The sequence below is a fragment of the Musca domestica genome, unplaced genomic scaffold, assembly GCF_030504385.1.
Source record: "Musca domestica strain aabys unplaced genomic scaffold, Musca_domestica.polishedcontigs.V.1.1 37, whole genome shotgun sequence".
NCBI classification, from domain to species: domain Eukaryota; kingdom Metazoa; phylum Arthropoda; class Insecta; order Diptera; family Muscidae; genus Musca; species Musca domestica.
In genome coordinates this window covers 6,901,670-6,917,705 of record NW_026712321.1, presented here as the reverse complement: position 1 = coordinate 6,917,705, position 16,036 = coordinate 6,901,670, and the positions used below count along the sequence as shown (strand labels likewise).

General features: G+C 32.6%; 1 protein-coding gene across 1 annotated transcript in view; it reads left to right on the top strand.

Moving 5' to 3' along the window:
- Window positions 1–13,008, top strand: part of LOC101888476 (uncharacterized) — a 186,998-nt gene extending 173,990 nt beyond the window's left edge. The window contains exon 13 of the mRNA XM_059126116.1: window positions 11,872–13,008. Within this exon, the coding sequence (XP_058982099.1) occupies window positions 11,872–12,477 (606 nt within the window). The 3' untranslated portion in view covers window positions 12,478–13,008. The remainder of the gene's footprint in view (window positions 1–11,871) is intronic.
- Window positions 13,009–16,036: the final 3,028 nt, after the last annotated feature.

The window sequence follows — 16,036 nt, the reverse complement described above, 5'->3', positions numbered from 1 at the left end:
TAGTACTCTTCGTACACTTATAATGCGAATTTCCAAATTAAAGAGTTCTGGCTCTAATGCTTCCTCAAAATAAGAAGGGACCCATATTTATGTTCTTTGATACTTTTCGTACCGTTCTATTACGAATTTCTTAGAACCCAGGTTTATTTGAACCCCTCGATAAAGCTGGGACCACCTTGTACCCATTTTTTTCACAATTTTCAAGATTCTAGCTTCAGCCGTTTCTTCTGGGCGTTGATTAATTGTTTAGTCAGTCAGTCAATTACTTTACTCTTGTATTAATACAGTTTGACCCTGGTTGCGTATACCTAATATTAATTATTGGTCCCATGTAACGTATGATTAACGAAATAATATAATAAAACAATCATACGCCCACATGTGCCCTTTAATCCAGTGCATTTTTATTTTTTTATTTTGTTTATATTTTCTTTTTAATTTTTCGGGTTTCTTCTTATTTTTCTTTCACATAAATCCGCTTTCTGTTGACTTTCAACATCATCAACAAAATTTTAGAACTTTTCTATGAACTTTTCGAAATGTTGGTTTACATCGAAAAAAAAAAAAAAAACAAATGATTTCATTAAAGCTCTTTGTTGATTTCATCGGTTACTTACCCTCGGGGAGTTTTCGAGTTGAGTGCATTAAGTTGATGTCAAATAAAAACAGAAATGTTTGTGGGTAGCTCAACTCTTAGATGGCCTTAATTTTGCAGCCAATCAACCGGCAGAGAACAACGATGTCTACAAAGTTTTCAATTTTAACTTTAAAGCTTTCTTGGCAAATCTCTCTTGAGACAGTCTGCGATAAATTAAAAATACATGGAAATGAAATTTTGGGACCAATTTTTTTTGCTATGAAAAGGAGGTTATTTACAGAATATGTGTTTAACTTAAAGATGATATGGAACTGAAAGAAAACGAGATTTTCAAAATGTTTTTTGTTTTAAAAATTGATAAAAAAAAACAGTAAAGAAAGTCTTAAAATCGGGCGGGGCCGACTTTATGATACCCTACACCACTTTGCTAATTTAGTAGAGCTTCACATAACAATAAAAGTTTTTATGGGAGAATTCAATCATACACGCTATGATTATAATTATAACTTAAAGTTCAACGGACTTAATATGCCGAAGCATTTGTATCTTTTAAATTCGGAATTGTATTGCCCATTTGGTGTACAATTAATTTGAAATCGGATAAAGATATATATGGGAGCTATATCCAAATCTGAACCGATCTCGATAAAATTTGGCAAGGATATTTTTGAGCTGTATTTGATATATTTCCCTGAATATCGTTGTTACGGAGTGAATATTACGGCTGTGGGTAACAAATATGACACATCGGATGAACAGTATATATGGGAGCTATAGCTATATCTTATCCGATCTTCACCAAATTTGACATACTAGCTTCTAGACCCAATTCGGTCGTAAGTGCCAAATTCCATCCCATTTGGACAAATATTAGACGTTTGGTGCACAATAAAAGGTAAATCGGACGAAGTTATGTATGGGAGCTATATCCAAATCTGAACCGATCTCGAAAAAATTTACCAAATGTATTTTTGAGCTGCATTTGATATATTTCCCCAAATATTGTTGTTGCAGAGTGCATATTACGGCGGCGGTGGACAAAAATAACAAATGGGATGAACAATATATATGGGAGCTATACCTATATCTAAACCGATTTCGATCAAATTTGGCATAAATATTTTCAGACCTAATTTGGGTGCGTATGCAAAATTCCATACAATTCGGGCTGATATTGCACGTTTGGTGCACAATAAAAGACAAATCGGACGAAGATATATATGGGAGCTATATCTAAATTTTGACCGATTATTTCCAATTTCAATAGGGTTCGTCCTTGGGCCAAACAAATGATCTGTGCAAAATTTCATCTGGATCGGGCAATAAATGCGACCTGTACTTTGTTTACAAAAATACATGGACAGACGGACGGACGGACATGCATAAATCGACTCAGAATGTGATTCTATGCAGATCATCAAAAGGAACTATGGGTCTATCTCATTTCCTTCTGCCTGTTACAAACAAATGCGCAAAGACATAATACCCTGACCACCTTGTGGTGTAGGGTATAAATATTCCTTGTAAAAATCATGATATGACTAGAATTTAAAGCATACTTTGGGGCGTATTTTAGCTGTTGAATTTTTTTATTAATTTTAAGCCAACAAAAGGTATCATTACTCAAATCCACTTGGCTTCTCAGTGTTGGAAAGGCAATAATTACCTATCATTTACCCTTGGACATATATCATTTCCTTGACTTCGTAAATTTTTTTTTTCCGTTTCCTTCCATTTTCCAATTTTTCTCTTATAATGATCATCTTGTTTTGACATTCACACAAATGGTTGCCACATTGCCAGTATTTCCGTTTCCCATCCACACCAAACTTATAAATGTATCCCAGGCATGACCAATAACCAACTAAATTCCGAAACCTCCTCCCAATTTAGTGTCGCTTACGCCTCTTGGTTTTTTTTTTCGACACAAATACATCAATTTCATTTATTATGTCCTTGTTTCTTTAATGAACACGAGTCACCGCACAACTTCTTTTGAAGTTTCTCATTGTCCTTTCACTTACCTCCAGTAAAAGTATCAATTTACTATTGTTTACTAGGATATTTATTTTCCTAGTTATTGTTGTTGTTGTTGCTGAGGTTATTTACCTTCATATCTTGAAAACCATTCATTCATTCGTTGTGCTGCAGGGAGGGGAGATTAGGGGGGGGGGGGGGGGACTATTGTTTGTTTTGAAGTGCTTGAGTTTCCTTTTCTTTTTTCTTCTTTGGAGAAGAAAAAAAAATCGGGCTCCTTAAAGTATGTGTTGTTTGTGTGGTAATGGCAGTGCCATTTACAGTTAATGTTTCCCGTATAACATCAATAAACAATAAAAATAAGTAGGGGAAAATAAAAAAGAAGAAGAAGAAGAAGAAGCATAACAACAACAACCAACCATACAACAACAGCAATGGCAAATATGGCAGTAAGACATTTTCATAAAGCGGAAGTGCGTGCTTGAAATCTTAAAGATAAACAAAAACTCACACACACACTCACATCCATACTTTATTGATAGCTTGTGTACGGGAGCGAGCGTGTTGGCTTGCATGTGTGTGTGTTCGAAGCAATATTTTCCATTACCCTAATGTTATGCTATCTCATTTATCAGAATATTGAATGGCCTGTGTATTGTACTCGTATAGTATATGAAATTATTGTCATATTTGTTTAGCCGCAGCCGCAGTGGGCCATCGAACTTATCTGCCAACAGCAATAGGACCTATCGTTCGAAGGCATTCAAGTAAAATAGGCCATGCCGGTGATAATTTGTTATCATATAGGACGAAAATATTGACCAAACAAACAATAATTTCTTGTTTACTAATAGGTGGCATATGATTTATTGGGGGGCCCTTGAGGATAATGACATTTGACTAGGGTTTTGGGGAGTAAAAAATTGTGACGCCAGAGAAAATTGTAACTATTTTTGGGAATTCAACAGAAATTAAATTATTTATAGCCTTCTAAATATAGAATATCTTAAAAAAAGGTCTTCTGCAATTTGAAAATCTCATAGAAATGTTTTGTAGGTACAACAACTTATGAAGATCTTCTTTGTATGTAAGGCTTTTATAGATTGAAAATTTCTAAAAAAAATCGTGGCATAAAAAATTCATAAGGGTTTGGAGTAGCTAAAAATCAGTAGCTACAAATCGGAGAACTCATAAAACTATACCACACGCAGAAGAACTTTCCAAGTTCTTCTTTATCTACAAGACCTCGTACAGGAATTCAATTAGAACCAGTAAAGAAAGTCTTAAAGTCGGGCGGGGCCGATTTTCTGATACCCTACACCACTTTGCTAATTTTGTAGAGCTCCAGATAACAATTACAAGATTTTATGGGAGAATTCAATCATACACCCTATGATTATAATTAAAATTTAAAATTCAAAGGACTAAATATGCCGAAGCATTTGTATCTTTTAAATTCGGACTTGTATTGCCCATTTGGTGCACAATTAATTCGAAATCGGATAAAGATATATATGATAGCTATATCCAAATCGGAACCGATCTCCATAAAATTTGGCAAAGATATTTCTGAGCTGTAATTGATATATTTCCCTGAACATCGTTGTTACGGAGTGTATATTACGGCTGTGGGTAACAAATATAACGAATCGGATGAACAGTATATATGGGAGCTATAGCTATATCTGAACCGATCTTCACCAAATTTCATATACTAGCTTCTATACTAAATTCGGTCCTAAATGCCTAATTCCATTCCATTTGGACAAATATCAGACGTTTGGTAAGATAAATCGGACGAAGTTATATATGGGAGCTATATTCAAATCTGAACCGATCTCGATAAAATTTGGCAAATGTATTTCTGGCCTGTATTTGATATTTTTCCCAAATATTGTTGCTGCAGAGTGCATATTACGGCTGCGGAGGACAAAAATAACAAATCGGATGAACAATATATATGGAAGCTATAGCGATATCTGAACCGATTTCGATCAAATTTGGCATACTTATTTTCAGGCCTTATTTAGTTGTATGTGCAAAATTCCATACTATTCGGGCTGATATTACGCGTTTGATGCACAATAAACGGCAAATCGGACAAAGATATATATGGGAGCTATATATAAATTTTGACCGATTATCCCCATTTTCAATAGGGTTCGTCCTTGGGCCAAACAAATGATTTGTGCAAAATTTCATCTGGATAGGGCAATAATTGCGAGCTGTACTTTGTTTACAAAAATACATGGACAGACGGACGGACGGACATGCATAAATCGACTCAGAATGTGATTCTATGCAGATCACAAGATCTTTGAGAAGTCTTGGGTCAATAGAAGTTATATCAAGGCTCATCCGTCGTTAAATCTTGAAAGCTCACCATATTAGAGGCACCGGTAAAGTGATATTTTCCACATTTATATATTGGATTTTTATTGCATACTTTTAGGCACTTTTAATTATCTTTATACCCTTCACCATTCTATCGAGGGTATATTAGCTTTGCCATTCCGTTTGTAACTCCTCGAAATATTCAGGATACACCCTACAACGTATATATATTCTGGATCAGCGTAAAATTGTAAGACGATTGAGCGATGTCCGTCTGTCTATCCGGCTATATTTTTAACGAATTGAAATAGAAGGTTCAAATTTTGCACTTATGTGTATTTTGACAGTAGGCAGGTTAAGTTCGTAAATGGGCATGTCGATCCACATTTTCGTATAGCCCCCATATTTGTCTTCTAATGATTGCAGCGCTTTTAAAGGTCTTCTAAAGACAAATGTCCATTTACAGGACCTCTAAAGCAAGAAGACCTTGGAAAGGAGAAAGCAGTTTAAGGGTCATCTAACGGGAAAAAACAAATATTGAATAAGTCACCTGATGACCTTTGACAGGTCTCCTGAAAACAAAATAATATTTTACAGGTCTTGGAAAGGAGGAGATCATTTGAAAGATCATCTAAATGCAAAAAAAACCTTCGACAGGTCTCCTGAAAACTTTTGACAAGTTTCCTGGATAAAAAATACAGTTTTACAGATTTTCTAAAACCAGGGAATCTCTTAAGGCTCATCTTTGATAGGTCACCTAATGACCTTTGGCAGATCTACTGAAGACAAAATAATATTTTACAGGTCTTGGAAAGAAGGACATCATTCGAAAGATCTTCTAAATGCACAAAACTTTGAAAGGTCTTCTAAAGACCATTGACAGTTTTTCTGGAGACAAAATACGGTTTTAGAGGTTTTCTAAAGCCAGGGATTCTCTTACGGCTCACGTGAAGACAAAAAGCATTTGAGAGGATTTCTGAAGAAAATGATTTTTACAAAGTCTTTGAAGACCTTTGGCAGGTTTTCTGAAGACAAAATGCGGTTTTACAGGTTTTCTAAAGCCAGAGAATCTCTTACGGGCCACCTGAAGACAAAAGGCATTTGAGAGGAATTCTGAAGAAAATGATTTTTACAAGTCTTCAAAAAACAGAAGTCCTATTAGATGTCTTCGGACCATGTGAAGACAGGAGGAGACCATTTGCTGGTCATCTTAAGAAAAAAAACCTTAGCAGGTCTCCTGAAGACAATATACCGTTTTACAGGTCCTCTAAAGACAGGGGACTCTGGACAAGTCCTCGGGAGGTCTTCGGACCAGGTCAGGACAGGAGGAGGTCCTTTGCTGGTCATCTAAAGAAAAAAACCTCAACAGGTCTCCTGAAGACAATCTACCGTTTTACAGGTCTTCTAAAGACAGAGGACTCTTGACAAGTCCTCGAGAGACAGATATATCCTCTTTTTTCTGAAGAAAATGCCAGTACTAGTCGAAGACAGAAGTCCAATTAAGAGTCTTCTGCAGAGTTATGACCTTTCACAATTATTCCGAAAACAGGAAACTTTGGACAGAACAGGAGAAGGTAATTTACAGGTCATCCGAAGTCAGAAAACCTTTGACAGGCCTTTTGGACACAAAAGATAATTTTTCATTTCTTTTGAAGACAGAAGGCTTTTGACATATCCACTGCTGATAAAAGATCTCTCCTCCAGACCTCCCATAGATCTGCTAACTTACAGGTCATCTGAAGTCAGAAAAACTTTGAGTGGTAAAGAAAGAGATTCTGTGTAGGTTATCAAAAGTAATTATGGGCTTGTCCTCTCTCCTAATGCCCGTTACAATTCCATTATAACTTGTATCACAGTGCGGCTTACCTTATAAATATCCACTAATATCTACAGGAGGCTTATAGAGTTATTAATTCTTACCCCTTAAGATATGCACTAATATATTTCAATTTTTTTCATAGATACTTATATTTCATAGATACATACGTATTCATGTTTAGAGCCCTCTATGTGTGATTTATTCATATTTGGTATTTAATTTTCCTTGATACGAATAAGTCGTCCTTACATTCTCTATTATCCTTAAACGGAATCGCCCTTCAACTTTGATTTATCCCCTTTTTCAAACTTCCCAAATCATCAATAACTTTAAAGTTATTTTATCTTCCAACCACCCTCACCCGAAAGATTTCTTCTCTCCAATTTCTGCTACATTTTTGTGGAGCTATTTCTCCTGCTTTGCCCGAACACAAAATTATAATATCCTTCCTTTTGTGCCAAAAAAAAAATCGTATTTTTCCCCCGTTCGTTGTCACCTATTTTGAGCATATCCTTTCTCCATTCAGGTATCATTTTATGTGTCTAATACAAAACGTGACTTAAATATTTATGGCAGATTTTAAGGTAGCGACGAGAAAAAAAGGATAGCGTGGCGAGAAAGACATCAGAAAATCGTTCAATTTTTCACTGCCATACATCCCCCCAAGCTGCCCCGTCCCACGACTCTTTGATATGAACATTTGGCCGCAAACAATTTATGCAAAATGTTGTAAAAAGCTTTTGACATAGACACACCGACACTCAAACAAATTTGTTGCCGAGAATTATGGTTGCCATCAATATGCTGCCACTGCCGCCACTGCTGCTATGGGTTACTGTTACTGGCTTGCTAGTTCAACATGCTTTACATGACTTCCGCTTCCTTGTTATTTTATTTTTTTTGCTTTGTGCCAAACCACCTGAGCTAGGTTATAGATGCTGGGCATGTATGTGCACGACAAATGCCTTTTAAAGTTTAAAATTTATTGATTGCCATTTTTTTCGAACACACATTTTTTTTGTTTTTGGCATATTCGATTTTTTATGCCCATGCTTCAATTGCCTCTATGTGGTGGTGGTGTGCAGCTATCAGCCACCATGTTGGCGGGATGTGGTCTTGGTGTTGATGGCCAACAAATACCTTTTGTTATAAATTGACACATCATAAAATGGAGATATATGTGTGGAACCATTGTGTAGATGGTGTTTGTTTGGTTTTCAGGGCCTTCCAAATCTTCCCTTTTTATATGCATGGGAAAATGGAGAAGAGATACACTTCTATTTTGCAATTTTCAAGCTATTGCAATGTACGGGTTTTTTATTTGTGACTTGATAACTCGCTAGAAAAATATTATGAACGTGACCATTTCTGAAACATATCTGTGAACCATTTAAAATATCACCAATTTCAATTTAGTGGGGAAAAAATTTAATTTTGGTGCCTACCTTTAGAAGAAAATAGAAGAGATCTGTGAAAGAAGTTTATGATAGGGAGAAAACGAAATGTACAAAAATGTTTGAAGACTTGGTGAAATGGAATGCCATCTATATTCCGCCTTAAATATTCTTTATATAGCATATAAAAAGTCTCAAAACTAAACGAATGAATATTAAAAAAAATATGATTCTGGTGCCTAGTTTTAGGAAAAAAAAGAAAGTGGGGATCTCTGAAAGAAATTTATATCAAAAATATAACGAAACATACAAAAAATGTTTGAAAATTTTGTGAAATAGAACGCCATCTACATTTCCATTTAAATATTCTTTATACAGCAGATCATAGGTCCTAAAACTTAGCGAATGAATATTAGATCCTGAATACTTCCATTATTGGTGCCTACTTTTAGGAAAAAAAGATGAAGAGGAAATCTGAGAAAGAAATTTATATCAAAAATACAACGAAACATACAAAAAATGTTTGAAAATTTTGTGAAATAGAACGCCATCTACATTTCCATTTAAATATTCTTTATATAGCAGATAATAGGTCTCAAAACTGAGCGAGTGAATATTAGATCCTGAATACTTCCATTAACTTTGCTATTTGCACATGGAACGCCATCTATATTTTAAAATAGATATTAGTTTTTTCTTTCTTTGTCTCATGCTTAGTTCTAATAAAAAATGATCGGTCTGAAAACTCAGCAAACATACGAAAAGGTCCCAAAATATTCAAAAAACGTCGTTAATGGATCGAAATCCTTTAAGAAAAGTTTCTAAGTTAAGAGATAGTGGGAGTATTCGTCATTTATGTTCCAAAGTTTTTGTATTTATTTTTTTAAGCGAATGAAAAGTAGATCCTGCAATAAACCATCAGATATGCTATAAGAGCAGATGTGGGAGAAAAGAAATGCCAATTTTTCTGAAGATAAAACGAAACAAATACAAAATCTATGTACGCGATGTTATAAGAACGCCATCTAAACTTCAATTTACTTGAGCATAATAAGTTTGAAGGTTATTTAAAAATTGACCATGTGATTATGTCCTCCCGTGGTGCTTTCGGAGCTAAGATTTTTTAAGAGAAGTATAATTTTTTCTAGCATAGAAAGTCACGTTTAAAATATGTGTGTACTCCTTTTGACACAGAATGCCATCTATATTTAAAGTTAATTGCTCATTCTTTTATAGTGCATACCATTGGGCGGCATTATGGCTATGGAATAATAAGTGAGAGGTCTTTAACAGAATTTGTACACATTTTTCTAGAAGTAGGAGATATATGGGAAATATCCTTGTACAACATGTTATGTGAAACGCCACCTATTTTTCAGTTGAAACATTTCTCTTGGGCGCCACAATAACTCTAGTTAATAATGAATATAAAGGCTTGAAAAACATTCTATATCTACAATTGTTTTGAGTACTGTAAGGTCTTTAACAGAATTTTCTACCTCATTTTTCTAGAAGTATACGAGAGATTCTCGTATCATATGTTATATGGAACGCCACCTAATTTTCAATTGAAACGTTTCCCTCGGGCGCCCTTATAACTCTAATAAATAATGAATATGAAGGATTAGAAATCATTTTCTGCCAACAAATTTTTCGAGAACCGACGCTAAAAGGTCTCGTTTAAAATATATACTATTTTTAGCGCGGTATGCCATCTATATTTAAAATTAGTTCCTCATTCTTTCATAGCGCATACTGTTGGGCGTCATTATGGCTATGAAATTATAAGTGTGGAGTCTTTAACAGAATTTGTAGTCATTTTTCCAGATGTACTAGTAGTAGAAGATATATGGGAAAGATTCTTATATCATATATCATGTGAAACTCCACCTATTTTCAGTTGAACATTTCTCTTGTGCGATATAATAACTCTAGTCAATAATGAATATAAAAAGCTTAGAAAGCATTTTCTATCAACAATTTTTTGAGACCTGACGCCATTATGGCTATGGGATGATAAGTGTGAGGTCTTTAACATACACTCTCTTTTTTTATTTTTCTAGAAGTAGAAGATATATGCGAAAGATTGTTGAGTATATGGAATGCCACCTATTTTTCAGTTGAAACATTTCTCTTGGGCGCCAAAATAACTCTAGTGAATAATGAAAATAAGGGATTAGAAAGCATGTTCTGCCAACAGTTTTTTTTGAGAACTGATGATATATAATCCTTGACTGACTGATATATGTTCCTTTTAGAGCGGGATGCCATCTATATTTGAGGTTGATTCCTCATTCATAGTACATATCTTTGGCCGCAAGTATGGCTATGAGGCATTATATTATAGTAAGTCTGAGGTCTTTAACAGAATTGCTTTTATCATTTTCCTAAAAGTAGAAGATATATACGATAGATTCTCGTATGATATGTTATGTAGAACTCCATCTATTTTTCACTCGATACATTTCTCTTGGGCGCCATAATAACTCTAGATATATAACTCCCAGATAAGATAGGTTTGAAGGCCTAAAAAACATTTTTTATTCAAATTTTTTGATGATCAATGGTATAAAGAATGAATGAATAGCAGATATTTAAATGAAATATAGATGGCGCCCTATACAACGTAGTATGAAATAGTCTTTTTCGAGGAATCCCATCTATGTTGTAAGTTTATTGTTTATACCAGTTAATGGCATCTGGCCCATGTTATACTTAATTAATTTTATCTATGAGGACTTCAACAACAATTTTCCCTTTCCCCTTCGAATTAACAAAAAAATATTTTCTCTCTATTTGCTCTTCATCACAATTATTTGCCTCTGCACTTAAGTCAAATTCCAGCGTAAAAAACTTTAGCGAACTATTGCCATCCTTCACTCTATAGAAAAAATCATGTACCCATAACAACGTGATAATTGATTCCGGCTAACTTCATTTGTTTGTTAATAAAAGTTTTCCAATTAAAAACGAGAAATTAATTACATATTTTTTCTAGCATACTTTTGGGCCTCTAGTGTCCACAATGAAATAAGTTGTCCATCTCGTGGAGTTGTTTTTTATTTTTTGTATTTTTTGCTATTGTATTGCCGTTATCCCTTGATAAGCCATTTTCGAATTGGCAAACAAACGACGGAAAAACAAGTGTGTGTGAAAGAGATAATATAAAAGGTTATCAAATGGGTTATATTGAAAGAGAAATGGAAATAAAATCATGGGAAGAACCTATAGAAATCTTTAGAGAGAACCAAATGGTTGAAACTAGGAACGCCATCTATACTTCAAAAAATTATAAATTTCTTAGAGAATGTTCGCTTCCAATAATATCCTGAATTTATCCATGGTTGGAGAGCAATATATATTTCAGATATAATAAATTACTTAGAGTAATTTCGGTTTCAATGAGAACTTGAAATTGTCCATGAGCATCGTTCAGATAATCATTTTGTACTCAGAAAAACTCCCGATTTAGAAAAAACCCTTAACACTACAGAAATCTATAGAAGACCTCTGAGCTAGATCGGATCCACAACAGAGTTATTTATTAATATATTTGAATTTAAATAAACCTTTTTTTTTAATAGACAATATTCTCTTATTTCCCCATTTGCTAACCCTTTAGGCAATATTATTTCCCTTTTTTGTTCAAAACTTTTTCTTTCTATTTTTTTTATCAAACAACAAATTATAATGAATTCTATTTAAATTAATTTCCACTTTTTCCCTTTCTCTCTTAATTCTCATTACAGTATGGCGAACTATCGTTGACAACAAATCCAGCCTTTAGTCTTTACAACACCCCACAACGGGCACCGGCTACCCAGAGGCCCGTTTACACAGCCCCACCACCTCTACTGTCGACCAGGACACCACCTAATATTTATACACGCATACCGGGACGCTCCTATCTGCCAGCTTATGAGACACGCACATCACCCACATCCCCCTACGGCTCGACAACAACCTGTACCATGCCACTTCTGGGTGGCCAATCGAATGGTTCACTGCAAACGAACAGCAGTGCGGGCACCGCTGGCGGTAATAGCAGCAGCAGTGGTCTGGTGGGCAGCCTTTCCCTATCACAGTCCGGCAATTGCAGTACCCTGCCCCATCCCCATCACAATGGTCAGCTACAGCAACATCATCATGGGCAGCAACAAAATTCCATACCCACAGCGCTGACCTCATCGCTGACCTCGGGGAATATAACAATTGGTGCAACACAGTCGCTACTGACATCACCGCGCACCCATTCGGCATTCGGTGGTTCGGCGACAGCGACAACTCAATCGCCATTGCTGGCGACCAGCACTCTCTTGGGCACAACAGGGAATTATGAGACAATATCTTCCTGAGAATTACCCAAAGATGACATTAAATGTCAGTTGGTGTGTATTGGTGGGAGTAGTACGTGTACAACGTCAGCGGAACGGACCACAATTGTCTAAGAAAAAATCAAACAAACAAACAAACACACACACTTACCTATACATATATTTTTTTATATTTTTGTATTTGTACAGTGATGAAGAAAATGAGTGGTTTATTTTATCCAATTTTCCTTTTGGTAAAAAAGTTTTGAATTAAATTGGATCGACCTTAAGTTAGAAAAGTAGTTTAGGGTAGTGTGATGACCAGTTAGGGTTTTGAGAATATCGAAATTTCAGCACACAAAAGGGGGTATAATTATGAAGGAGAGGAGAGAGTGGAACAGAGACAGTAATAGAGTGGGAGATAGAGAGTAAAGAACAGCGTTTTTATGTTTTTTAAGGAATAAGAAAAATATTCTTTAAAATTCCATCCTAAGAGGATACTTTAGGACTTTTTTAAATGGAAGCTTTTTTCGTCCCCGAAAAAAATATTTTTTATTTAATGTCATACCTCATCGACCCTTGAAAAAATATTTGTTTTTAAAAATTAAAGATTTTTTTATCCTTGGTTACTGAAAAAAAATATTTAAATATTGGGTTCTCAGAAAAATATTTTATTAAAACTCCACGCATAAATGGGTACTCAAATAATTTTGTTTTTTTTAAATACACACATATTTGGATCCTTGTAAAATATTTTTTAAAAATCCACAGATATTTGGATCTTTGAAAAAATATTTTTTAAAAAATCAACGGATATTTGTGTCTGTGCAAAAATATTTTTTTTAAAATACGCTAACATTTGGGTCTCTAAAAAAATATTTTTATAAAAATTCACAGATATTGAAAAAAAAATATACGCTCATTTAGGTCACAGAGCAAATATTCTTCAATTATCTACGCATATTTAAAGCCTTAATATAATATATTTTTTTAAATCCTTTCTTATTTGAATTTCTGAAAAAAATATTTTTTAAAGCCACGGATTTTGGGTCTCTAAAAAATATATTTCTTTTAAAGCCACGGCTATTTAGATCTTTAAAAAATATATTTTTTTAAAGCCACGGATTTTTGGGTCTCTAAAGAATATATTTTTTCTAAATCCACGGATATTTGGATCTTCGAAAAATTATTTTTTAAATCCACGGATATTTGGATCTCTAAAAAATATTTTTTTTTAAATCCATGCAAATTTTAGATCTTAAAAAATATTTTTATTAAAAATCCATGCAAATTTTAGGTCTTAAAAAATATTTTTTCAAAATCCACGCAAATTTTAGGTCTTAAAAAATATTTTTTTTTAAATTCACGCAAATTATAGGTCTTAAAAATATTATTTTAAAAAATTCAGGCAAATTTTAGGTTTTAAAAAATATTTTTTGAAAAAATTCACGCAAAATTTTAGGTTTTAAAAAATATTTTTTCAAAATCTACGCAAATTATAGGTCTTAAAAAATATTATTTTAAAGAATTCAGGCAAATTTTAGGTTTTAAAAAATATTTTTTTTAAAAATCCACGTATAATTCTGTTCTCGAAAATTCCACGCCTGATTCTGTCCTTGAAAAAAAAATATTTTTTAGAAAAATCCACTCATATTTGAAAAAAATATTTTTTAGAAAAATCAACGCATATTTAAAAAAAATAATTTTTATGAAAATCCACGCATATTTGAAAAAATACTTTTTTAACCCACGCATATTTGGGTATTTGAAAAAATATTTTTTAAAAAGCCGCGCTTAATTAAGTCATTGAAAAAAATATTTTTCAAAAAATCCACTCTTAATTGGGTCCTTGAAAAAATATTTTTCAAAAATTCCACGCTTAATTGGGTCCTTGATAAAAATATATATTTTTTTAAATCCACGCTTAATAAGGTCCATGAAAAAAATATTTTTTAAAACATCCACGCTTAATTGGGTCTTTGAAAATTTTTTTTTAATAAATCCACGCTTAATTGGGTCTTTGAAAAATTTTTTTTAATAAATCCTCGCTTAATTATGTCCTTGAAAAAAATATTTTTTTAATAAATCCACGCCTTATTATGTCCTTGAAAAAAATATTTTTTTAAAAAAATCCACGCGTAATAGAGTCCACGTAAATTTTTTTTTTTTTAAAAATTTACTTTTAATCGGGTCCTTGAAAAAAATATTTTTTAAAATAATCCACGCTTAGTTGGGTATTTGAAAAAATGTTTTTAAGAGATCTACGCTTATTTGGGTCCTTAAAAATATTTGTTTAAATAACCACGCATGTTTAAGACCTTGAAACAATATTTTTAAATATTTAAAAAAAAATATTTAATTTTAAAAAATATTTTTAAAATATTTTAATTTGGGTCCTAAAAATATTTTTTAGAACTCCACGCTTATTTAAGAATTTAATCAAATTTAAATCGTCCTTAAGAAAATACCCTCAAAAATCCTCTCAAATATCTCTCCATTTTTGGTCTATTAAAAAATTGGGAGAGGCTCTGCGAACTTTGGCATTTTTCAGGATTTATTTAATAGTGTTCCACCTAACCTCAATTTCAATGGAAGTCTACGATATTCCTCTCTCTCACTCTCCATCTTTCTCTTTGCCTTGACAGTTTTATATTCTCCTTGGTGTGAAAAATCGCATTCTCAAAATCTAATTAAACCCTCCTTTAGTTTATCGTAAAATTTTTCAACCACAAATAAAAACCAGCCCAAACGAACAAAAACAATTTGACTAACCAAACAAAGACTTCCAATAGAAAATTAAAAACAAGAAAAAAAAAAAAAATAAAACAAAAATAGCAACAACAAGATATGAAGACCCAAAAATTAATATAAACAAAATTATAAAACTGTAGCATATTAACGGAAATTTATACATATATTGAGGATAAAACAATAGCATTTAAATGGAAAGAAGAACAACAACAACAAGAAACAGAAAAACAGAACTATTACAAACAAATACTAAAAAATATAAATAAATGTTTTAAGGAAGAACTAAAAATGTCAAAAGGAAATAACACAACAACAAAGGAGCTTTTGCTAAAATTAAAAAATTATATATAATAATAATAATAAAATTGATAATAATAATAAAAAATATAATAATAAATAAATGTAACCTGTAAATAAAAACCTAATGATTTTTTCTGTAAATATTTAACAAATCGAATTAAGCAAACCTACAATAAATTCTTTAGTTAGCTAAAAACTAATAAACCAACAAAAACAATTTAACGACAAGACTATTAACATAAACTATAATTAAAAATTAAAAAAAATATTAAAAGAGAGATATAAAACATAACGAAAAAAAGAACTTACAATTTGAAACTAATAAAATTTGGAAAAAAATGTAAGAAACTTAAATAAGAAATAAAAATAATAATCTACAACTGTGTATATCCAATAATATTAGACCAAAAAATATGCGAAAATAATGTTTTTTTTTTTAATTTTTAAGGTTTTTTATATTTTTCTTTATATATAAATATATATTTTTTAAATCTTATTAAAATTAATTTTTTAATAATTCAAACTATTTTTTTTTTTGTTAGAATTATTT